The 26715-nt window shown below is 41.1% G+C and overlaps 1 protein-coding gene, 1 long non-coding RNA gene and 1 pseudogene across 3 annotated transcripts in view; 2 read left to right on the forward strand and 1 right to left on the reverse strand.

Annotated features, from left to right (window-relative positions):
* Positions 1–4281: 4281 nt before the first annotated feature.
* Bmpr1a (bone morphogenetic protein receptor type 1A) overlaps positions 4282–26715 on the reverse strand; it is a 46111-nt gene continuing 23677 nt past the window's right edge. The window contains exons 5-12 of one of the 2 annotated variants that reach the window (NM_030849.2): positions 24730–24826; positions 24498–24597; positions 21093–21237; positions 17581–17773; positions 14231–14528; positions 9001–9176; positions 7944–8074; positions 6406–7858 (exon numbers count right to left, since the gene is read on the reverse strand). In NM_030849.2, coding sequence (NP_110476.1) covers positions 7733–7858; positions 7944–8074; positions 9001–9176; positions 14231–14528; positions 17581–17773; positions 21093–21237; positions 24498–24597; positions 24730–24826 — 1266 coding nt within the window. In that variant the 3' untranslated portion in view covers positions 6406–7732. Of the gene's footprint in view, positions 7859–7943; positions 8075–9000; positions 9177–14230; positions 14529–17580; positions 17774–19777; positions 20941–21092; positions 21238–24497; positions 24598–24729; positions 24827–26715 lie in introns of those variants that run through there. The other variant, XM_063275760.1, reaches the window with a different exon arrangement.
* Tenol-ps1 (T-enol, pseudogene 1) lies at positions 15428–17165 on the forward strand (annotated as a pseudogene).
* LOC108353075 (uncharacterized) lies at positions 23931–26557 on the forward strand. The gene is made up of 3 exons (XR_001841572.3): positions 23931–24659; positions 26088–26202; positions 26427–26557. It is a non-coding gene; the product is annotated as an uncharacterized LOC108353075 (long non-coding RNA).

A 26715-nucleotide genomic window follows, 5' to 3' on the forward strand; every position in this document is an offset into this window, starting at 1 on the left:
ACTCTCGGCTCCTCCAGCACCGTGCCTGCCTGGATGCTGCCATGCCTCCAGCCATGATGATAATGGACTGAATCTCAGAACCCATAACCAGCCCCAATTAAATGTCTTATGTAAGAGTTGCCTTGGCTGTGGTTTCTCTTCACAGCAATGTGAGTCCTAAGACATTGCCACTAGGGCTTACTTTTAAACCCCATCCAACCTTGAAGCTGGTGGCTCAGACCTCCCAATGTTTCAAATAAGTGTGAAATCTGAGCATGAGTCAAGAGGGTTCATGACTCAGCTCCCTGTAGACAAGTGTCAACCTAAGCATCAAAGCACAACGACCTAATGGAACCCAGAAGTCCATATTGGTAATCTATGTAAAGAGAGCACTTCCTCACACCCTGTCAATGGAAAGTGAAGATGGATGATGGCATCATAAAGTCACTTAGCAACCATTGACACAAGTCCTGTGTAGTTCACGTCCAAAGCACCCCCAACAATGTACTCACACAAACAGAATGGCAGCTTTACAGAAACAAGCAACCATGGTGCCCTGGTGAGCTTTCTGTTAACTTGACACAAGCTAGTCATTTAAGAGGGATTCCTAACTGGGAAAATGCCTAAGAGTTAATCTGTGGTGTGTATTCTTTTTTTTTTTTTTTTTTTTTTTTTTGGTTCTTTTTTTCGGAGCTGGGGACCGAACCCAGGGCCTTGCGCTTCCTAGGTAAGTGCTCTACCACTGAGCTAAATCCCCAGCCCCTGTGGTGTGTATTCTTGATTAATGATTGATGTATGTGGGCCCAGATCACTGAGGGCAATGCCAACCCTGGGAAACTGGTCCTAGATGTTACTAAAATAGCAGGCTGAATAAGCTATGGGGAGCAAGCCAGTTAGCCATACTCCTGCGTGCCTTCTGCTTCATTTCCTGCCTCCAGGTTCCCGCTTTGACTTCCTTCATGATAGATTTGTGATGTGGAAGTGTAAGTCATATAACCCCCTTTTCCCAAGTTACGTTTGGTTTCAATACATTTTATCACAGCTGCAGGGAACCCTAAGACACATCGTAAACAAGTGGTTGGCTCTGGCATTAATGATGCATGAGGCCATGGCATCTCACCAGGATGAATGTTATATATAGATGTGCCAATATTCAAGAGGCAGAAATGGGACGGCCAAATTCAAAGGCAGCTTGAAGGTTCGGGCCCACCTCCCCACAAAACGTAACTTAAAACATGTTTTATCTTGAGACCCAAGAACTGAATACATTACACTATCCAAAGCATGCCACACACACGCATGAGGCCTTTACTAGAACTGGAAAGACTTGAATGAAGCCTGCAGGTCATGGTATTGTTGACTGTTGTTATGGTATCAATGCCAATTTTCCTAATTTTGATCACTACATATAATTGGTTAATAAAATATTCTTGAAGTCTCCAGAGGACACAAGTTCTTTACTCCAAACAACTCTGAACAGCACAGTGCACGTTCAGACATGCTGTTGTGACCTCCCAAGTACACCCCACACAGTAGTTATGCAAAATGTTAAGTTCATGAGAACTGCATGAAGGGTGAATGGGATCCCTTCTATTTATAAGTTCCTGAAGATGAAAATTATTTAAAAACTGTTAGATCTGGCATTTAAAAAAAACAGTACATGGGTTAAAAACATGGTAGGACGGAACATAGACAGGGCTATTGGAGACATCCGGAAGATAATCTCATAGGAGCTGGGCTTGACGGCGCTCACCCGCAGTCCTAGGTACTTGTCAAGTTAAAGCAGGAGGGCCCCAGCTTAGCGCCAGGCCACATAGAAACTCCATTTCAAGAAATAAAGGAAGGTGCTGATGCTGGGGAGCTAGCTCAGCTGCTAAAAACCAGCACTGCTTTTGTAGAAGACCTGGGTTTGGTTCACAGCATCTGCATCAAAACTCATAGCCACCTGTGAATCCAGGTCCATCACCTTTTTCTGGCCTCTTTTGGCACATACTTGGTGAACAGATACAAATACACTTAAGAAAGGGAGGCCAGGGGGTTGGGGATTTAGCTCAGCTCAGTGGTAGAGTGCTTGCCTACCAAGCACAAGGCCTTGGGTTTGGTCCACAGCTCGGGGGGGGGGGGGGGAGAAAGAAAGAAAGAAAGAAAGAAGGAAGGGAGAGAGAGAGAGAGAGAGAGAGAGAGAGAGAGAGAGAGAGAGAGAGAGAGAGAGAAAAGAAAGAAAAGAAAGAAAGAAAGAAAGAAAGAAAGAAAGAAAGAAAGAAAGAAAGAAAGAAAGAAAGAAAGAAAGAAAGGGAGGAGGCCCGAAGAGGGTGTTAAATCTCCAGGAACTGGTTACAGATGGTTGTAAGCTGCTGTGTCTGCTGAGAGCCACTCTGGTCCTCACTGGCCTAAGGAGACAAGGGGTACTGGCCAGTGAGTCTTGGAGATCTATCTTCCACCTCAGACCCCAGACCACCATGTCTGGTTTTTTTTTTGCACAGGTTCTAGGGATCAAAGTCTTTATGACTATGAAACAAACTTAATGAATAAGCTATCCCCTAGCTAGTTCTGAGTCTGGGGAAACTTGAATCGTGACCTAACAGAAGTGGAGGACCACGCCCAGCTGCCAAGCCTTCTCTGTCACACTGAATTAAAACACAGCTCTCGGGCTGGAGAGATGGCTCAGTGGTTAAGAGCACCGACTGCTCTTCCTGAGGTCCTGAGTTCAAATCCCAGCAACCACATGGTGGCTCACAACCATCTGTAATGGGATCTGATGCCCTCTTCTGGTGTGTCTGAAGGCAGCTACAGTGTACTCATATACAATAAACAAAATCTTTAAAAAAAAAAAAAACACAGCTCTCCTCTCGAGCTGACTATTCAGAATTGTGTCACAAGGAAGAGAAACGAATACTGTCTACATTCACGAGAAATGAGCTGTATACTCTAAGCATGCTGTCAAGGAGTGACATAAACGAGAGTTGAGTCTTTAAGAAGGAAACAAGTCCTGCCTCCTAACAGGAACTCAGTGCAGACAGGAGCTCAGGGCAGGTGGCAAGTCTCAGTCAGCAAGGACACTTTAGGGGACCTTATCAAACAGAATAAAAAGCCTTGAAGAACATACTACCGGTACAGTAAAAACGAAAGGTGTTTGATGATAGGACAATACCAAGAGCCGTACCTTTCCTTTAATAAAGTTATAACATACATATCTGCATTTAGGATCTATGAGAAAATAGGGTTTATGTACAATGATGCTCAATATGTGTCTTATTGTGAAGGGAATGAAGCTACAGTTCAGAGCTAGAACACAGAGATTGAGGCTAGCCTGGGCTACAAGCAAGACCAAGTTCTATCTTCTTCTGAAAACAAAAGCAAAATCACAAAAAAATGATTAAAATAACAAAAAGGTCACAGAAATAAGTTATTTCCTCTGCTTTCTTTCTTTTTTTTTTTTTTTTTTTTTTTTGAGACAGGTTCCTGTCCTAAAACTGTGTAGGCTGGCCTTGAACTCACAGAAAATATGACATGGCTTGAAGGTGACTTTTTTTTTTTTTTGTTCTTTTTTCCGGAGCTGGGGACCGAACCCAGGGCCTTGCGCTTCCCAGGCAAGCGCTCTACCACTGAGCTAAATCCCCAGCCCCGAAGGTGACATTTTTAAGGCTCTACGGTATGCATCTCAAGTCCTCACTGCTTGGGAGGCACAGGATTTGAGCTAATTTTAAGGTCTTCTTTTGTGGGAATGAAATAGAATGGAATGGATATGTATTTGGTGTTTTTCTTTTCCAAGCCCGAGTGTCTCTGTATATCTCTGGCTTTTCCAGGAACTCACTTTGTAGACCAGGCTGGCCTCTGCTTGCCACGTGCTGGGATCAAAGGTGTGCACCACCATGCCCAGTCAATGCATGGTGTCTTCAACTGACACATAATGAATATCACGACCTTAATGTCATGGAAAAAAAAAAAAGGAGAAAAACATTCAAATGTAAATAGTGGTGTCTGGCAATAAAATGGAGTAGTTTATTTGCTTATGCTTTTCCTGTTTCCCAATGTTCTGTCATAAACACACATTTTTATAATCAGAAAACGATGTTGTTTTTTTTCTTTGTATAGAAGGAAAAAAACCCCCTCATTAAGGTAGGTTCAACATCTACATAAAGGACAAGCATGGGGCACTTACCTGGCCATGCTCCTGCCGGGTTTCCAGAGCTGAAATGCATGCTCGGGAATGTACGACTGTACGCTAAATTACTTATAAAATCTCAACAGTTAACTTCTGAAACACGATAAATCCAAGAACAGTATCACAAAACACATCGCTGAAGTATACTAAAATAAGGTTATTTACTGAAAAATGATACATTGGACATAATCTGTATATAGAACAAAGCAATTAATGGTAAACTTAATAAGGCACCTTTTAAATCAGATGCTGTACAAAATACATTTAGTGTGTTACATATCAAAGATGAATCTATATTTTTGGTGTTTTACAATTGCATAATAAAAATGCTTTTTTTTAACCTGTCAATGCCTTATGTACAATCTCCCTAAGTCATTAATATTTTCATTTTATACAACATATGCTACATTTTAGTTTTTAAGTGGGAAAAACAAAGGTCACTAAAGAGCTTAAATAATTCCACTGAAAGGAAGTACAGAGCAGAACCTAAAATTACAGTATTACATCTAACTCTTTGCAAAAGCCGTCCATACAGGCTTTCTTTATGGAACGATCCTTCCCATGCCCTGTGGGTTCATACAGGACCCCAGAGAATCAGGTTCTGCTTGCCCTGTTTTCATGCCTCTTCCAGCCCGGAGGCGAGATAACTGTAACTGTCTTAACCTCTGACTCAAGTCAATTTGTGTTATTACCACAAGGGCTACACCACGTTTCTTTTCACGAGTGACACTTCTGTTGAAATTATCTTAGGCCTTTGGAAACATTTCAAAACAATACAGATCTGAAAAGACAAGTGTATCACTTTTGAAATCTGCCCTGGAGTAGAGTACCCAATATCCAATTTGACCTTAGGCCAAATCAGAGATGTATGGTTCTTGAAAAATTATTCCTTTTATTCTAAACAAGAAAAACATCTAAAAAGAAGAACACATTGACTATTATTAGGATGAATAAATGAAAACTGGCACACTCCAGGACAACAGCTGATGACAGCAAAAGGTGACTTACAGGCTTAGAAAAGGTTCTAGACACTGGAAGGGGAACATAGCTCTCTGACTAAAATATCTTTTGTTAGAATATTTCCAGAGTAATCAGTTCAGACTTTATACTCAGAACATTACTGAGTGCTGTAGAAACCTCACAGAATCAGGCTGGGGCAAATCTTAACATGCTCTGTACTAGAGAACTACTGGTCATACAAACCACGTATGATGTCTTCCTGGATTACTTGGTATATATTTAAGCAGTTTGGGGTTTGGGGCTTTTATATTTAAAAAACACATGGCTAAAATCAGCCATCCTTTAAATAATTAAATATTAAAGGATGGCTGACTTTAGCCATGTGTTTTTTAAACTCTAGATTCAAAGAGGGACCAAATCATAGTTTCCAGATATTTACAAGTTGTTAATTAAGTAACTACATAATACTTAATACATTAACACAGAGGGTTCTATTTTTTTTTTCCTTAAATTACTTTTGAGAATGTGGAGTGAATGGTGTGTGTTTCGGGGAGCGGGCATGCCATGGAGTGTGTGGAAGTCAGAGGATAACTGGACGGTAGTTGGCGCCCTCCCGTCACTGTGTCCGCAGTCTGAACTGAGGCTCGCAGGCTTGGCAGCAAGTGTCTTTACCTACTGAGCATTTTCTCACTGGCCAAAGGTCTGATGCACTCTTAAATATTTCACTTACTGAATTTTAAATTTAAGAGTAAGAGGGGGAGGAGAACACAGTAAATTTAATGAAACTTTCGATTTTGGGAAGCCAAATAAGGAAAGACAGCAGCATTTGCCATTTGCGTAAGCGCAGTGATGGCAGTGTGGGAAGGCAATGACTGGAGCACTTGCTGCCTGCCTTACAATTAACTCCTGATGGCCTTTCCTTAGAGCACGCTAAGTAGACAAGAGTCATTACAGTGGCCTCCACACACAATTTAAACATGTAAAATCAGACCTCAGTGTTCTCAGGGCTGAGGAACAGTAGATGAGACTCATTAAACAAAACAGGAAAACAAATTTGTGGAATATGATCTGAGGTACTTTACTAAGTTTAGTCATGTCTGTAGATGGACAGATGGACACATGCCCTACCTGCCTCCCATTTAATTTAAATCGATCTATGTTTTGATATAACCATCTTTAGTTTGTTTTATCCAAAGAAACAATGTCACATGGCTTGTTTGCTTAGAATAAACATCTCAATAGTATGATATTGGTATAATAAGTTTTAACCAGAACTGTTCTTTGAGATAACAAGGCCTCTATAAAATATACATTTTTTTATTTAATAATGTTCAGTGTAAATGTGGGTAGACTGGGTACTTCTGCCTCTTTGTCTTCACAAGTTAGGGACCAGAAATTATAAAACCAAATTTCAAAAGATTTAGATAGCTAAGATACATTTATAGTCATTGAAAAATCAGCTGACATCCTCATAAAAGATATGAGACAATATCTTAGTAAAGTGTTAGTGTGAAGTTTTTAAATACATGAATTCTGAAATTCGTACACAGCTCTACTTTAAATCATTTCCACTGAGGATCAGCCGTGAGACCCGAGTGAGCTGTTTTGTACAGAATGAGTATGTAGGTAAAAATGGCTAGAATAAAGGCTATGAAGATTTTGAAAATAAAAGCACACTACACATGATACACAATTTCCCTTTTTAAGAGGTACCGAGAACAAAGACTCCAGAATTTGATCAGAGGTATGCACATGGTGATCAGATGCAGTAAGGCAGACTCCAGGAAGAGGCATTTCTTTCAAAGTATGGTTCAAGACAGTGAGCGCCAATTCTGGATAGGAGGAATTATATAACAAAAATAATTACCAAAAGGAAAACAAAATGGTGACTGGAGGAAAACAGTTCGAGTCTATGGACACTTTATACATAGTTTGGCCTTTACAACTATTATGCTAAAAATAAAGTTGGTAGAGAAGTTACTTCAGTTACAAGGTAGATGGCTTTTATGAGATTGGCGAATGTCGATTAGATATTGCATATTTAAACCACTGGCCACAAATACCGTCCTGTGCAACCTTCACATTCTTGTCTTGTAAGCCCATGGCAGCAGAGGAAGTCTGGTATGCATATCAGAGGCATGATGCACCATCATCAACCAGGCAGCATCCCAAAGAGATCATAGTCCAGGCTGTTTACAGAGACAGAACACAGACAGATATTTTCTCTGTAGAGGGCAAATATGCCTTTCTCCATCTCTGCTGAGCTCACTAATTTCCTTAAGGCTTTCACAGAAAGCACCACTTTATGGACAGGATAGTGAGTAACCAGAGTTTGACCAGAGACTTCTTATCAGGATTGGAGTCTTGATGCAATTCATAAAAACCAAAAAGGCATCAAAAGCCCACATTTAAAACAAAGCTGTCCATACGCAAAGAACAACATGTCTGAAGTCCTATGTCTGAAGCTCCAACCCTGCATTCTGCAGAGTCCTGAAAGGTTTACTGTTAGCAGCCTGTGAAGATGTAGAGGAGAGAGTCTGGAAACCAAGCCGACATCCTAGTCCATGCTAACTCCACCCTTCCTTGGGTGAATTTCTTGCAGTCTAAATTCTTTCTCAAAACTGTTTGTCAAATCTTTACATCCTGGGATTCAACCATCTTTGCGAGCGTCTTCTTGATTCTCAAAGCTGTGAGTCTGGATGCTGGATTATGGGCCCAGCATTCTGACATCAGCTTCAAAACGGCTCGAAGACACTAAAGAGAAACGCAAACAGAGTGTGGTGAGCATGGAGTAACCCGCACTCGCTGATCACTTTACAGGGACTTGGCTCCAACTTACTTCATCACTGTTCCAGCGGTTAGAGACGATTGGCCGCAAGCGTTTCACACACACGACCTCACGCATGTCTTCATAAGATGGGTCACTAGGCACCATGTTGTAATATGGTAATTGATATTCCTCCACGATTCCTGCAGGGAGTGAGAAAACAACAGTGAGCAAAGTCACAGCCGTGCAACAGCTCTCGGTCGACGTAGAGAGCATCTCCCACTGAACTGTGGGACTAACAACTGGTTCCTACATAAAGAAGAAACACAATCTGAATGGCTCATTTTTAATAATAAATATATATTTTTCTATTATTTATGACCCATTATTCCCCCTACCTCTGACAGAATGAAAGTCTATCAGCAATGACAGTGTTTCTTTGTGGGTAGAGCACTTGAGACTGAGAAAAGAGGGCTGTGATTTGAAGCCAGCCTGGGCTACTAGTAATGAAACACTTAAAACTAAGGAAACGAGACCACGATCTTTCTTAAAGGCATTTTAGTGTAAATGTCTATTTACATCTCTGTTCCTACTTGTGAGTGTCTTTATTACTCTCTGCTACAAGAGAAAGACTGCTCACCAAGCAGGCCCACTTCTGCTCTTACAAAGGAAACTGTGGTGAGCCTTGCCTACTGTCTAGGACCCGAATGTGAGGCACTCTGCGTGCCCTCTGGCTGATGGTCACTGCAGACAGTGCTGTCATGCTGTATCCGCCTTCTTCTGAGAGGCTGGAGTTGGGGTACACACTAGCAGAGCCAACAGACATGGCAGGCACACCGAGCTTCCCTGACGACAACACTTCACCCTGTCACAGCTGGCTGAGGGAAGGGAGAAACCAAGCATGCTCTCTCTCCCTGAAGAGACTGAAGAGAGCTGTTGGAAACCTGCATTTTCTGAGGACTGCTCTTGGCATCTTTCCCCTTAGACAACTATGTGCATAATTCTGATGAAACCAGAGGGTTTGAGAGTGGTCCTGGGAAACCCTGACATAGGTGACATATAAATTAGGTAATTATTTTTTAATCGACAAGTAAACGAATACAGTTAGAAACACTGTTCAAATCCCTACCTCCTGTAATACAGCGACGGGCCATCTCCCAAATGATCAAACCAAAGCTGTAGATGTCAGCCATGATGTAGGGCTGGAAATGGTTTTTACTCAGGCTCTCGTCCAGCACTTCTGGAGCCATGTACCGCCTGGTGCCCACCCTGGTGTTCAAGGGTATGTCAACTTCATTTGTGTCACTAAGACAGGAGGAAGACAGCGGTCAAGTAGAGGACCAAACAACACTTCATCTCTGTACATCCTTATAAATATTTTTCTGTCGAGGACATGTAAATTCTTATACTCTTTACTATCAACTCTTGAAGGCAGATGTGTTAGAAGTCGAGTCCTTTACAGATTTAATGTTATGTAATGTTATGAGTCCTTTATAGAATTAATGTTACATAATGCTGATATTACATAGCATCCCAAGCAGGAGCTGGGACAGTCATTCTGACGTTGGAACCATGTCTGCCACAGATCGCTGACCAACCTTTCACACTAAACTGGATTACTACAAACACCTTTCGTAGATTCAGCTGAGACCTGTCACCAAAGCAGCTGTTTTTATCAGAGGTAACACCAGTGAGGCCCGGCTGGTGTAGCGCTCGTCTGTATAGACACAGGAGGCCCAAGTTCCACCCCCAGCACCACCTAAGTCCAGTGTGGTGAGTCATTTTTGTCACCTTAACACTAAGCTCTGAAGAGGTAAGGGCAGGATGACCAGAATTTCAAGGTCATCCTTGGCTAAATGTCTCGTTCCAGTCCAGCCTGGGCTACATATGCCCCTATCTTAAAAAAAAGAAAAAAAAAAAAAAAAGCATGACAATATTTTTTATATAAGACAAGTACAAGAACAGGTAATTATATCTGAGAAGTTGAGTATAAAAATAAAAGAAAAATAATTTATTTTCAACATTTTTATATAACAAGTTTAACATTAAAATGCAGAATTGAAATTTATTTCTCATGGATCCAATTTATTTATATTAGAAACAAAGTAATATCTACATAGTCAGTAATAAATGACTTTTTACTTTTCTGGGGTTTGCACTGAATTTTAGACTTGAAGACATAAATGTTTTGTTACTGCGACTGGAAAGTTCTAGAAACCACTTTCCAGTGGAACCAGTACAAGGTATTGTATTTTGTTATAAAACATCTCTGATGGTTAATTTTCATTGTCATCTTGACTAGATTTGGAAGCAACCAGGGATGGGGGTGGGGCAGGGGTGGAGGTGTGCTGTTTCTGAGGGCATTTCCAGAGAAATTCAGTAGAGGAAGGACAGATCTCCTTGAATGAGGTGATACTATCCTGTGGGCTTCAATTCCTGAATAAAAATGTTAAAAGGAGAAACAAGAGAACCCCCACTTCACATTCAACTCTCTCTGCTTTTTTACTACAGCACAATGTGACCTCATACTCCCCCAATAATGTTTCCCCTATCCTGATGGACTACACCCTGAGAACATGAGCAAAATAAGTTCTTTCCTTCCTTAAAAGTTGCTTTTGTTAGGCTGGCACCATAGTTTAGCCATTAAAGGCTAAAGACAAAAGGTGCTTTTGTCATATTTTGTCACAGCAACATGAAACAATGTATGAAGCTGGTTCTTAAGGGAAGGCTCACTGGTAAGAATACTTGTTACACAGGCAGGAGGCCCTGAGTTTAATCCCTAGCCCTCAAGCTGGGTGTGCCATCAGTAACATCCGTGCCATGGAGGTACGAGAGAGAAAAGGTTCCTTGGGGCTTCCAGCCACCTGGCTAGTTCCTAGTTTAGTGAGAGACCCTTTCTCAAGGGAATACTAGAATGATAAAAACAGGATTTTGGAGGTCCTCCTGTAGTTTCTGCATGTGCAACAGTCAATAGCACACAGAAAGGAGGGGTGGGGCTGTTGCTACAATACAGCTGACGATATGGTTGCTATGCCTTTAGTTGCTATGGGGACAACGTGGAAGCGTCTAGACTGACGTGCCAGGGGAGCCTGCAGACTTACGGAGCTTCCTCATGGGAGTGGGAAGACCAGAATGCTGAGAGAAAGGTACACAGCGGAGGCCTGGCTCATGAAGTTACAGAGAAACTTAGGCAAGAGGCTACTTGTATTCTATCTTGGCAAGAATCAGGCTGCATGCTCACAGGAGTCCTGAAAACTCACGTGAGGATGAATTAAAAACAATGGAGTAGGGACTGGAAAAGATAGTTTAGCAGTTAAATGTACTTGATACATTTCCAGTGGACCTGGGTGCAATTTCTAGCACCTATACAGTGGCTTACTACCTACCACCTGTAATTCCCGTTCCAGTCATCTTCTGACCTCTGGAGAACTGCTTGAATGTGGAATATAGACATCTATGCATGCAATATATACATAAACATAAAAATAAAACCAGGAGTCGTGGTGCATACTTTTAATCCCAGCAGTTGGGGGGCAGAGGTGGGGGATATAAATTTGAGACCAGCCTGATGGTCTACAGAGTCAATTCCAGGACAGTCAGGGCTACCCAGAGAAACTCTGACTTGAAAAACAAAACACCCCCATATATAGACACATGTACGTGTACACACACACACACACACACACACACACACACACACACACACACCCCAAACAACAACTAACTAAACTTGCTTTTTAAAAAAGATTTATTTGTTATGGCAATCAGCTTTTGTAGGAAATAGGTAGGACACTGGCAGGAAGGGGAGGATTCTGGGAAATAGAGAACAAAAGGAGACTAAAGAGAGGCACAAGAAGGATTTGAACTAGACACTGAGAGCGCCATGAAGAAAGACGCAGGCTGGGACTGAAAGAGAGGTAACTAATCAAGTGGTAGACACAGCACAGTTTGAATAGACTAAATAAGTTAGTCAGGGAATGAGCCTAAGGTTATAGCCTAAGCATTGAATAATAAATAATTAATCTCAGAGTTGTCAATCTGGGAGCCAGGGCTGGGAAAGAAAATCTTAGAATTTATAACAACTTCCCCTCAAAACAACAAAAAGAACACTGCTAATGACCAAGAAGATGCCCCATACAATTTTAATTACTACTGCTGCTGCTACAAAAGAAAAAAAGAGAGAAAGAAGAAAAAAAAGAAAGAAAGAAAAGAAAAAAAAAAGCCAGGTGTGGTGGCACAAGAGAACCTCTGTGAGTTCAAGGTCAACTTGGTCCACAGAGTTCCAGATCAGCCTAGTGACAAAGTGAGTCCTTGCCTCAAAATGAACAACAACAAAACAATTACTTATTCATTCTCTATGTGCATGTATGTGCACCCGCATGAGGCCACATGTTCCAAGTGACTGCAGGTCTGTGAAGGCCGGATGCCCTGGAGTTGGAATTATAGGTAGTTTTGAGAAGCTTGATGTGAGTGCTAGGAACTGACCCCAGGTCCTTGTAAGAGCTTAAGTAAGTGCTCTTAACTGTTAAGTCATCTCTCTAGTCCCTCCACTAGTAAGTAAACTAGTATTTTTACTTTTTGGCTTTAAATGAATTCTGAAATGTGAAACAACTGCTTCAACAGTTCCTTGAAATTTTTATAGTTCTAATTGTTTTGGAAAACTAACAACATCGAAAGAAAGTGCCTAATTATCTTCCCCTATTTTCACACACAATACCATTCTGAAGCACTATTTTACAATATGCCATAAGTAACTATGTGGAAACTCTCCAGGAGCCTCCCTTATCTAGAAATCTATTATGAATAAAAATTGATGAGGCTTGCCCACCTGGCATAGCTGTAGCCATTTTGTCCCATGCCTGCCAGCTATTTCACAATGTTGCTATAACACGCCTGCCCATCATTGACACAGAGAAATAACCTGACTCGAGCAGGGTCGTGCTGACCACAGACCCTGTTATGCTCTGCATGTTATGAGGTTTGTTAATCTTAAGAGATTCCAGGGAGGCTGGAAAGACGGCTCAGTAGTTAAGAAAACTGCTCTTCCAAAGGACCCAGGTTCAAATCCCAGCACCCACCTGGCAATTTGTAACTGTCTGTAACTCCAGTTCTAAAGGATCTGAAAGTCTCATACCAGCACACATAAAATAAAATTAAATAAATTATCTTAAAAAAAAAAAAAGGAAATTCCACAACCATAGCTTCACTTAGGACCCATCAAATTCAAGGCTAATATGAATTGCTTTGTCTAAAATACCTTGAGTCAAGGCACCTGCACATGAGCTCACTGTAGTTTTAACCTCTAAGCTAGTCCTGGGAAAGGTTTGGGGTACTTAGCTTTAGCTCCCAAACTGTGATCGATCAATCTTGTGGTGTGTGCTCAATAAACTATCCCTGTCTGACTGAGATCAGTGTTGATGCATGTGGTTTGTGGGAGGACTCCTGAACCCCAACAAAAAAAATTTTTTTTTAAAAAACATTTTTTTTCGGGGTTGGGGATTTAGCTCAGTGGTAGAGCACTTGCCTAGCAAGCACAAGGCCCTGGGTTCGGTCCCCAGCTCCGAAAAAAAGAAAAAAAAAAAGAAAAAAAACTTTTTTTTCAAAGATTTATTTATTCATTTATTATATATATGAGTACACCGTAGCTGTCTTCAGACACACCAGAAGAGGGCATCGGATCTCTTTACAGATGGTTGTGAGCCACCATGTGGTTGCTGGGAATTGAACTCAGGACCTCTGGAAGAGCAGTCGGGTGCTCTTAATCGCTGATCTATCTCTCCAGCCCCCAACAAAAATATTTATGCAAGTGTTCAAGAATAGACTTATATGCATAAAATTCAATAATGTTCGTAATACCCATTTTTGTTGTGGTGTTTTGCTTTGTGTTTTGAGACAGAGTTTCTTTGTATAGCCCTGGCTGTCCTGGAACCCAGAGATTCACCTGTTTCTGCCTCCCAAGTCCTAGGACTAAAGGTGCGTCCCACCACTCCCAGCTTCATAACCTTTTTAGAAACACAGAGGAACTGGAAGCAAACCTAACGCCCATTATTTAGGTTACTTTATATTTAACATGGACAACTATATTTGCAAAAAGAGCAAGTAAAGGTAAAGTGAAATAAAAGCATCTTATTTAAATAAAGCATCTTATGGCTTAAAAAAGGAAGTCAACAATCACGCAGAGGCTGGGAGGCCATTTAGCCGCAGAGGGTGTGCTTAGCACTCGTGAGACCTCAGGTTCAATCCATAACAATCCCCAGAGAAGTACAGTCACATGCAGCTTTGTAAAAAGAAAAAGAAACAACCAAACCTGAGGATAAATACCTGACAGATATTAAAAGAATTTCCAAAGAATCATTTACCTGTTGAATTTAACAGCTAGGCCCAGGTCAGCAATACAGCAACTACCATTTTTCTTAATAAGGATGTTTTTGCTCTTCAGGTCTCGATGAGCAATTGCAGGCTTGCCTTGCGTGCCATAAATTTCTGTGTGGAGGTGGCACAGACCACAGGCAGCAGAATAAGCTAACTTGAGTAGGGCTCTGGTGTCCAGGGTGGCACATTTCAGGAAGTCATAGAGAGACCCATTCTCATGGTAATCAGTAATCAAATACAGCTGAGTCCAGGAACCGGTGCCTTTAATGTCTGCAGCTATAAAACCTGTTTAGTTAGAGAGTTCAGAGGTTAGCTGTGTGCAGAGACACCAGGCAGTTACTGATCAGGACACTGGGAATGAACTGCTACTATGTACACAAAGTACTATCCTAACCTGGCTGGCAAAATGTTTTGAGAGTATCACCAAGGACTCATTTCCTATGATTTATACACATCACTACAGTTTTACAATAAATGTACAGTATTTTTAATTTGTGTGTGAGTGTGTATGTGTGAGTGAGTGAGTGTGTGTGTGTGTGTGAGTGAAGGAGATCAGAGGGCTGTTGAATCCCTTAGAGCTGGAGCTGCAGGCGGCTGTGAGCTGTCTAACGTGGGTGTTAGGAATCACACTCAGGCTCAGGCCTTCTGCGAGGACAGTATGTGTTCTTAGTCACTGGGCCATCTTTCAGGTCTAGATTTACAGTATTTTTAAACACAGGGTTTTGCTATGTAGTCCAGGCTATATTCAAACGTGTGGTCATCCCCACTCAGCCTCTTGAGTGCTGGGATTGATTACAGGCATGTGCTACCACATACAGCTAACATGACAACCCTGACATTGATCACAGCAGTGATAATAATATGACTAAGAAAAACCATATATTTATTATACGATATCCTGCAAGTGCTATTTGCCTACATGACTCTCTCTTGAAAAGGTTCTTTACCAGGGAGTGGTGGCACAAGTTTGTGATCCCAGTACTCAGGAGACAGAGGCAGGAAGACTGAACGAGTTAAGGCTGCCAGAGCTACAGAGGAAGACTATTTAATGGCCAGGAAAAGAACAAAAAACCCTACCCCTGAACCCCCAAAATAAAAGCTCTCAATTTCAAGTTGAAAAATAGATATTTTAAGTTACACTGGAAAAAGGGTCTTTGTAGATAAAATTACATTTCCATGAAGCCATGCATGAGAAGACTGTGTGCAAATCCCCGCATCAGTGTCCCTCTGTATGACGTGGTCAGAAAGACTCTATGAAGTACTGAGAGGAGGGCTGTCTGTAAGTCCAAGGACACTAATGACCCCTTCAGTCAGGAAGGAACCTGCAGAGAGGCCATGGTCCTGCCAACAGCTTCATTTTAAAGTTCTGGATCCTAAAGCTGAGGGGATGGTCAGTCGCTCCCCTTTTTTTATGTGTGCACAGGTAACACGTACACATAAGAGTGTGAGTAGATGTGGAGGTCAGGGATGACCTGAGGGGTCATTCCTCTCCTGCTTACAACTCTTGAGACCCGAGTGTTTCACTGGCCTGGAACCCTGCCAGGTAGGCTAGGCTATTGGTCAGAGTTCCAGGAGTCTAAACAGAATCTCCACCGTCCATATCTTACCATCAAACTTCACTCTTTAAATACATTCTACACTCAGGTTCCAACCAACTAGTCAACCCCTTCAACAGTAAACCATCTCCCCCCAACACCCTCCTCTATTTTTTTTTTCTGTGTAGCAATGGCTATCCTGGAACTCACTCTGTAGACCAGGTTATCTCTGAACTCAGAGATCCACCTGAGTGCTAGGATTGAAGGTGTGTACCATCACACTCACCCATACTTCTGATGTTTTAAACCACTCAGCTTGGGCTGGAGAGATGGCTCAGCAGTTAAGAGCACTGACTGCTCTTCCAGAGGTCATAAGTTCAGTTCCCAGCAACCACATGGTGGCTCACAACCATCTATGAGATTTGATGCCCTCTTCTGGTGTGTTTGAAGATAGCTACCGTGCACTCATATACATAAAATAAATAAATCTTAAAAAAAAAACAAAAACAGAAACAAAACCGCTCAGCTTATGACAATTTTTTTATAGTAGCCACAGGAAATGAACATAAATGTCTGTACATGGCAATGGGCAATGCACTTTACAAATTAAAAGATGAGAATTCCAGAATCTCCAGTCTCTTAGCAACAGAACTATAGAACTCCCACAGACATTTGCAGGATAGCATCCATATCTGCCAGAAGTGGGGACAAGAAGGACATCTGGTCATCTCAAGCTTCCACCTCCTTAAGTGGAGGGCAGAAAGCCTAATTATGCCGATCTGAAGAAATCCTGACCTGAATCAGCACAGAACTTGCAGATGAAGCACTGTTTACTGCTCGCTCCCATATGAATCCTATGCTCAACAAGGAAAAGCAGGCAAAAGACCAAGGCACTCAGATATCTGGATATGTGTTCTTCACCAAGACCCGAAGCACTGACACCCGCTCTGACAGAAATCAAACCCAAACCAAGGCACACCTTCTGCCATCTCTTTGTGAAAAGGGAGCATTCCCCAACAGCCTGACAACTGGAGGATAAGCTCAAGTCCTTCCCTAGTACTGCGCTCTCCCGGCCTCTCAGCCTCTCCCACTATACCCCTCAGTAAAAACCTCAAAGCCCCTCTTCTGCAACTGGCTAAGCCTCCCATCTTGGGAAGAACTCCTGGTCATATGCAAAGTCACCTTTGAAACCAAGGAAATCTTCTGGAACTGTTGCAGGACCCTCCACCCTCCATGGAAAAACACTACTGAGAAGAAATGGTTTTAATAAAGAACCAGGGATCCTCCCCACTGCATCCCCGCTCCCCGAAAAAAGAGAGAGATAATGAAGTAGCAGCTGAAAAGAAAACTCAGAAAAGCTAGATCTGTCCCCATTCTAACGATTAGATAGCACTTCACCACTCTATAATGAGGTGGTGGTGAGAGGAAGATGTATTAGGTATAAAAACACAATAAAGTCACACACTGGAAATAAAAAAGGTCAGAACTGGGTTTTTCTAATGACGAAAGGGAAAAGGTCGACGCAGTTAAAGCTACCCTAGAAAAGCACTGAAGTTCTCTGCCAAACACTTGGCTCCCATTAGTCCACAAGTCCAGTAAAGCAGCCTTTTCCGTCCTTCTAAAGCTCAATGTTGTTTAGAGCAGGAAGATGCTTTCTCGGCATCCAGGAAAGAGTTCTAGTTCACTGTGAACTCTACTAGATTGCCTTTAGCTACATAAACATTTGAATCCATATGCACATGGCAGGCTCTCCTGTGCACCCTGAGAACCTTGCCAGAATGAGGAACTTGTAGGATACTCACCAAGTATATTTTCATGACGCATTAACACCGTCTGGTAGATTTCTGTTTCTCTAAACCAGCTAGCTTCTTCAGTGGTAAAAAACACTTTGACAGCCACTTTTTCACCACGCCATTTACCCATCCATACTTCTCCATACCGGCCCTTACCAACCTGCCGAACCATCTGAATCTGTTTGGCAATAGTTCGCTGAACCTATACAGAAACAAAAACAGAGTTTATGAAAAGAACCCTTTAAGGTCATCCCATTAGAAAGCCTGGCATATCCAAACAGCCCCAGTGTGTACAGCATGCAAAAGCAGCAGTGAACACGCACTCTGGTTAGCCGGCCACCCTGGGAGCTCTCCTTGCCCACACTCTTGGGCCTTGGACTACAGAGTAGTAAATGTACAACAAGTAGTCCTCACGGACGCTGTGTATCTTAACCTGCCTATCTTTCTGCTCTCATGAAGCACCGCGCCAACTGTCAACCCCATGAACTGGGATATAGTTTATCAATTGCTGCACAAGTCTCGAAAACAAACTTTCTAACAGACTCATAATTATGAGAAATAATAAATGTTTTTGGCTTCAAGCCACTGAGTTAAAGGTGATTTACTATGCAACGAAATCTAAATGATAATTAAAATCCTTCAACTCAGCCTCCAAGATCCTAGCTGATCTGACACCGCCCCAGTTTTCACTACTTACCTACACTCTCCTTATTCTAACAATTTTAAGAATTTGATTCTTTATACAGTATATTTTGATCATTCCTTTCCCTCCCCAAATTCCTCCCAGGTCTTGTTTGGTCAGAGGTGAGCTGTATGTCTACTTCCTCTTCTCCGTGCTGAGGTTTTGTCTGAGGCTGCGCACATGGTTAGTCTCTGAAGTCCTATGTACACCAGTCCTGCTGTGTCTGAAGATGCGATTTCCTTGGAGCCATCCACTTCTGGCTCTCACAATCATTTGACTGGGCGGCTGATCTGGCTATGACACATCTATCACCAGGTTAACTGCCAGGATTAATTCCGCTGAGCTGGATGTCCAAACAGGCACCTCTTCCACTCGCCCCCTCCACTGGATCCCTCTTGAAACCTCCCCAGATAGAGGAGGACTGGTCTTCATAAGGGTAGGGAAGCAGCTCTGCTACCTCCTAGAACCTCCAGGCAGATTCAGCCCTGCTTCACATGTCTGAATGCACCTGCTTCTCCTCCTCTTCACGGCTCTTGCTGCAGGCCTAATTGTCTGTAGAGTGCTGCTTGTCTAGCTTCAACAAGCTTATTCTCTACCTCCTTGGCTGTACTTGTCAGAATTACAGTTTTGTTTTTATACACAACTTCGTTTAAATTCTGTTTCTGGCTCAGAACACAGGTAGTTATTGGGACTAAGACCTGAAGTATATACTTCATCTTTCATCTTCAGACTACTAGTAATTTTAAATGAAAAACAACGCTGTATCTGAGGCTGGAACTATGCAAAGCTGAACTGGTTTACATCATGACCACTTAGCATTAGACTGTAGTGTTTTAAAGCCAGGGTTATTCAAATATAACTTATATATAGAATAAAATGTATCCCTTTTTAAGACTGAGCAGTATGTTCTGTTAAATGCCTAGCCATCTAATTACCAAAATCTCATTTACGACTTAGTATTTCCACTTCCTAAAACAATTCCCACTTTCATTATTAATTCCTTCCTGTTGTCTTGGCATTACTTATCCATTTTTGTCCTACAGTTTTATTTTTCCTAGAGTCAGATAAATAGATACATTATGTAGTTTTCTGTATCTGGTTGCTTTCCCCCTAAGCATAAAGTGCCTTTGAAATCATCTCTATTGTTATTGATTTGTTTCTAAACATTAATGAATGTGTAATAATTTGTTTATACATTTGCCAAATTGGTGGGCTTTCAGACTATTTGTAATTTATTTATTAGACTATATTTACTATGGACAGCCACCTTCAGGTCTTTTGAGTAAACACATTTTCCCATCTCTGGGGTAAATAACAGAGGAACTGTTTTGTTGTATACAAGGTAAGCTTGCACACACATTTAATCACAGCACTTGGGAGGTACAGGCCAGCAGATCTCTGAGTTTAAGGCTAATCTGCTTATAGACCAAGTTCCAGGCCAGGACTACGCAGAGAAATTGTCTCAAGAAAAATAAAAATAAAATAAATATAAAAAAGAAAGCTTATGCTTAACTTGCTAGTCACCTTTCATCACTTCGCATTTTCAACAGCTATGTATAAAGTCTCCGATATTCTCTCAGGCCTTGGTGCATTTGATCTGCAAGTCCTCCATGATGCAATGAGCTCATGTCAGGGCCACTCTGACTCTTGCTCAAATCTTCTGTCCAGTTAAAAATACGAAGCTGGAGCTGTTAACTGATTCATCTTTCAATTTTGGTTCTTTTTTGTTGCTGTTTTGAAACACAGTGTCTCTATAGCTCTGGCTGTCTTTGAACTCACAAAGCCCTGCCTGCTTATGCCTCACAAGTGCTGTGAATGCTTTTGATGCAATAAGAAGTCACAATGACATTTCTTAAAAACTCCTCTGGAGGTTTTTCTAGTTTAATTTTACATTAAGTTTACCCTGTTAACCACAGTAGCTTTAAAGTAAGCCAGAAGCCATGTAGTTAGTCCTTTGCCCTCTTTTCAAACAACTTCAGCTCAGTTTTTTTTTTTTTAAATAAATCTGCCCATCTATTTCCGTTAAAGTCTGATTTCTATTGGGATTGAAATGAAACCGTGCTCCCATGGGAGGCTACCTGACACTGACAGTACTGCCTCAGCCATGAACAGGTAAACGCTTCCATCTCTTTAGGTCTCCATTAACGTCAACAATTAATAATTTTCAATGTACAAATTTTATAACGTATAAATTTGCTAAGATTGTTTTTAAAATATTTTATGCTTTTGGATACTCTTTTTCTTTTTCTTTTTTTTTTTTTCTTTTTCCGGAGCTGGGGACCGAACCCAGGGCCTTGCGCTTCCTAGGTAAGCGCTCTACCACTGAGCTAAATCCCCAGCGCTTTTGGATACTCTTAAATAATACTACTTAACTTTGTTTCCAGACTATCATCTTCAAGTTGCCCGTGTATGTAAATTCGGTAAAAGCTGAAATAATGACTGTATTCTGCAAACTGGCTAAGCACTGGCTGCAGCAGGTTTATGTATAGCAAATCTTACATTTCTTACATAATCATATTGTATGCATTCAAAGATGGCTCTATTCTCACCGTGACTGTTAAAGTTTAGAGCAAAATACATAGCTAACCTGCGCTTACACAGGCCTCCATATCCTAACATTTTATGTAACTATTAGACTTCTTACTCATGGCTTTATCTTGCCCATCCTGTTCTTCTTGGCTCAAATTTCTTATTTTTAATTAACTTCTTCTTGTATTACTACGTGAGAAAAAAAATTATCTATTATCTCCTAATCTGCAATAACCACGATGCCGACTTACCAACGGCGTCACGTCTTCATCGACACAACATTCGTATTTGTAAGAGGCTTTGGGCTTACCAATAAAGGTAATCCAGATCCACTACCAGAGCTTTGTGACTGGTCAATCAGGTCTTTCAGTGATTCTCCTACTGGAATAAATGCTTCATCCTGTTCCAAGTCACGGTTGTAACGACCTCTGCTTGAGATACTCTTACAGTAATGTCTTTAAAAAAGCAGAGAACAATCTACTTTAAAATTGGACCACTGTGGTACCCTGAGCCTCCAGGAGGAATTGCAACCTAATCAATCTTTACCACAGGGGGAAAAAACCTATTATAGTCCAGTAGAAATAGAATGTATGAGATAGAATGCTGTGTGTCATGCTAACATGAAGAGCTGGCCATGGTCTATTAGCAAGTGAATATATATGTATGTATTTGTATGTATATATATATTTACACACACACATAAATAGCAGAATGTGGTGGCTTACATCTGTAACCCCAGATTTGGGAGGCAGGAGGAATAGGAGTTAAGGGCAGCTTGGGCTACAGAACCAGGCCTAGATGGGGAAGTGTCTTGTCTCCTTTAAAAAACAACAAAAAACAAAACAAAAAACCCAAACAAAACAAACCAACCAACCAACCAAACACCCCCGCCGGCCCCCTAACACCAACACACACTCCTCCTGCCCCAGAGGCCAGTGGTGGTGGCACTAAGAAGAGTTAGGTAAGAAGATCTTGATTCAAGGCCAGCTTGGGTTACATGGTTAAGATTCTATCCCTCAAACCAAAGCTAAACAAACCCCCCAAATATCCCCTTTTCCTACAGAACGTAAAATGACGTCACAGCTGTAAAAAGTATTAAACTGTAATTTTTAACATCTTTAAAACAATCTGAAAGGAGACTGAGCATAGAGAGTCACTCATCTCATGTATCTATAGACACACACTCTCACTAACTGTGTCTCTGTACTAAAGCTGTACACGCCCTAGCTCCAGCACTGGAGAGACGTGGCCAGCTGATCCCAAGGCCAGCCAGGTCTACACAGAAACCTTCAGTTGTATGTTTTTTTTTAAAGACAACCTTTTACTATGTGGCCTGGCTGGACTCTAACTCAGAGACCCACCTACTTCTGCCTGCTGAGTGCTGGAAATAAAGGGTATGCACCACCATGTCCAGTTGAGTCTTGTTTTAAGGTGGGACATCAGCTGCATTTAGTCTGGTGATAATTATTCTCTGTCACTGAAGCAAGCTGAGCACTTTAACCAAGACCTATGATTTCACACTCTCAAAGATGGTGGTTAAGAGGCACCATTCCTGGCTTTCGGTGAGCACCAATACTATTTCCTCCAGTCATTTCAGGCCTGGGAAATTTTTCATATGAACATGCTGAATACTGCATGGGGTCATCTGCTGAACTCAAGTCTTCTCCTGTGATGCCCTCTATTCTCTAGTACCCTGTTCTATGAACATAGCTGATGACATCCCCCAGACTGTCACCTACATGTTCTCATCTGAGAAAGTCAGCGACTACACTCTGCTCCCTCCACGTGTCAGGCAGGAGGGAGCACGGCAATCTTAATGCTTCCCTTCTTTCCCTCTTTCCAGGAGCCCGTGTTTACTGTGAGACTGTGAGCGCCTGCAGAGCTAACTGGTACAGGTTTAATCTGCCTGGGCCATTTCACATAACTCTCATCAGTATCTGTAAGTCTTTTCTCCCATCCTGTACAGGTTTCCCAAGAATCCTATCTGGTTTATAAGATACAGGCTTGGCTAATAAGTCAAGGCTACTAAATTGTAATTAAATGTTCACCACATCTTGTTTTCATTATCATGTCTCACCCCATAACCGATAAATTGGTTTTTGTTTGTTTTCAGAATAAATTTTCATTTTTTGTGAAACAGGGTCTCACTATGTAGTTCAGGCTGACTTGGTCAATCTGTTATTTTTTCTAAAGAAAAAATATCTTTGAACTGAGTGGTGGTCTGGCACATGCCTTTAGTCCCAGGACTTAGGAGGCAGAGGCAGGTGAATCTCAATTCTAGGCCAGCTATAAAGAGAAACCCTGTCTTGAAAAACCAAAAAAGAAGACACAATCTTGTGTAGACATGTGAGGGGCTCAGGTGAGGACAGTCAGTAAAGGACTTGCCATACGAGGACCTGAGTCTGAGCACCAGCACCCATGAAGACCTAGGGCACACCGCAATCCCAGCGTGGGGCAGAGACTTTTGGGAGGAGCCCGAGGCTGACTGGCAAGCCCCTCTAGCCCACAGCAGTGACTCCAGCTTTAGCAGGAGAAGCTGTCTCGGAAACTACAGTGCAGAATGACCAAGGAAGAGGACGTTAGCTGGTGTGGCCTACACTTAACTTCCACTCCAGTGCCGGAGAAGTAGAGGAGGTGTGAATCTCTCCACGAGTTTCAGGCCAACCCGGTCTACACAGTGCGTGCAAAGCTATCCAGGGTGACACCGTGAGATCCTTTCTCAAAAAATAAAGATCTTCAGAAAGCCATGCATATTTCTTTAAAAACTTGTCTCCATTTTTGTCTATTTGCTGAATTGCACGTTTTGGTTTGTAGATTCTCTTTTTATGTGTGTAAGCAGTCACTTGCAGCAATTAGAAGCCAGGAGTTTTCATGCATTCTGTTTTCTAACCTCTTGAGATTTTTTTGTTTTTTTACCACACATTTCCCTTTTTATGTAGCTAATACTATCATATTTTATTTACTTCCTTGCTTGTTTCCAAGTTGAGGCAGATTCAGAAAGGTTCTCCAAATTGTGCATAAGAATATATAGTTCTGGACTGGGGATTTAGCTCAGTGGTAGAGCGCTTACCTAGGAAGCACAAGGCCCTGGGTTCGGTCCCCAGCTCCGAAAAAAAAAAAAAAAAAAAAGGAAAAAAAAAAAAAGAATATATAGTTCTAATCTAATCTGATTCAAATTTATACAGTGCAGGAAATTGTCCCAATTTTATTTTTTCTATATAGCAACCCAGTATAAAATCTACTTATTGACTTTATCTTTTCCTCCAGGTTCTTAAACTTGACAGCTTCATATATTGTAAAGTTCTTTATATATAGATTTATTTATATTACTAACCTATTTCATAGATGATTTCATTTCACTGAAAAATCCCAAATTATTAAACTAGAAAAGAAGTTATGTTATCTAGGAATCTGCTTTAGAAATTCAGATAAAACAAAGCTCACTATTATACAAATAAGAAAGCCATGACTATTCTTAAATATACAAGAATGAATTAGTATTAAAAGTATTAATTGGCAATTAAGTTCATTTTTCCTCCTAGTGAAGCTATAACACAGTTGAAAAGCTGAAACCAGAGAATATTAATTAGTGATTTCTGAATTTCTGAAGTGCACACAGTAGTCACTGGTTTTTACTTTCTTTTTTTTTTTTTTTAAACACAAGACTAATATAAAATAGCTAGCAATATATTTAGTATAGAAATAACTATCTTACTTGTAACAGAAGCAGCTGGAGAAGACGATCATGGCGACAATACAGACAGCCATAGAGATGAGCACAGCCAGCCATCGGACGCTGCCATCAAAGAATGGGCCTGAGAAAAAAGGCGACAATGAAGTATGGGTCTTCCTGCTGCACCACAGCACTGAATTCTAGGTAGTGTGGTTACTGTTACAGACAAAGAACTTACAGAGAGTCATGCCTGCACATCTCTGGGCTGACCTACCTATAACGACAGGGGGCAGTGTAGGCTGCAAATATTGGTTGCACAAATTGGTCCGACAACATTCTATTGTCCTGCGTAGCTGGGCTTTTGGTGAATCCTTTAAGACAAAAAAAATTAAAGGACTTAACATATTAAATTGAGTACAAATATCTTTAGTATTGGTAAATATTATTTATAACTCGGAGAAAAGGTTTTCCAAACTTTAGGCCAAAAAAAAAATACTAGCCAGGAATGGTGGCACACACCCTTAATCCCAGCACCCAGGAGGCAGAGGCAGGTGAATTTCTGTGCTTGAGGCCAGCATGGTCTACAGAGTGAGTTCCAGGACAGCCAGGGCTACACAGAGAAACCTTGTTTCAAAAGACACAAAAAATTAATGAAAATTTATATTTTTTTCTTAAGACTGTAAAAGACACTAATTATAAATTATAAAGGAATGAAGAATAGAATTGTGATTTTTTTTTTACTTCAAACTTAGTACATTTGAAGTACCATTCAACTAGCTACTTTTAGTTTTAAAATGTAATTATCTTCTAGAAAACATAGTATTTTATTAGAATCATAAACTGGTATGAAAAATATAATCACAGCAGAAATCAGATTTGGGTGAGACTTAAGATCAGACTACAGAGTGGGGCGAGAGGTTCTAGTCAATGGGGAGAGAGGTGTTGGTTAGGAGAGGTGGCTACAGACCACCCACCAGATACGGGGTGTGCCCTAAAAGATCAGAAAACAAGTGACTTCAGCCATCGAGGAGGGATCACATGCTGACACCTCAGTGTCCCCTGGGTGAATGCCATCCTGAATTAAAATATGAATAGAAAGAGCCTGCACAGCATTACAGAAGGAGCAAGAATGTAAACAGAAACTGACCACATTATTTTTAAATATCAGACGTCCAGAATGGAAATGCCTCAGTACAATCAAGCTGTTACCTAAAAAAGGTGACTGAGGATCTATGGCTTGAATCCCACCCTGGGAAGACAGTAACATTTAGAAATATTCAAGTGTATAAATTCTACATTTTAACTGAATTTATTTTTAAAATAATTCTTTTGAAATTATCATAAAGACAGAGATATGATAGGACTTATGCTGCAAACTCTGAAATAACTCACCTAGAGAAAAATCAGCATAAAAGAAAGAATGATTGTATAACTGATGATGAATAAATGAAGCGCCAAACAGTCATTCCCAGGAAGGCTGAATGAAGATTGCCTTGAGTAGATTAACGTGAAAGGAAAACAAAGATGGACATCTTTGGCAATCTTGGGTGAAAGATCTCTAAGCCATGGAATACTGCCCACTTCTCATTTTCTCTCTCTCTTGTCTCTGTCTTCTCTACTACGGATGACTAGAAGAATAAAAGCAGACTTCGCCCCAGACAATGGTCACTAATGCTCCACAGCTGTGCAGACAGTCACGTGCGTCCATACCTTCTAACAGGAGTGAGTACGGAAGACGAAGACACTTGTAAGTATAAGGCCTCAAAGATAAGTCTAACTTAAAAGATTCTTGAACAGTGAGTGTGGGAAACTAGACAGCCATACATCATATGACTTCATTTAAGGGAAAGAAAAATTTTCCCAATAGATAGAAGGTAGCTTGATATAATTAAAAAAAAAAAATCAGCATAAATCTTACCTAGCCTTGCCAGTCACTCGCTTTGTGACCCTAAGTGCCTAATTTCTCTTTAGTTTCCTCTGGAAAGCACCAGATAAAGAGTTTTGCCTTACAGAGTAACCATAAGGCAAGAAGATGAAATGCACCAAATACTTAGCAAACTAAATGCAAACAGGTAATGTTCAATAAATTGATTTCTTCTTTCTCTGGTGAGTATGACATGAATTCCAGACCTTCAAGACCTGATATGCCCTTATCGCAAACAAGCTATTGCAGACTCACCTCACATCTTTCTTACACAGGTTAACAATATGTCAGGTTTTTAAAGCAGGATCTAGAGCAGGGTGACAGCTTTCTCTCTCC

The sequence above is a fragment of the Rattus norvegicus genome, chromosome 16, assembly GCF_036323735.1.
Source record: "Rattus norvegicus strain BN/NHsdMcwi chromosome 16, GRCr8, whole genome shotgun sequence".
NCBI lineage: Eukaryota > Metazoa > Chordata > Mammalia > Rodentia > Muridae > Rattus > Rattus norvegicus.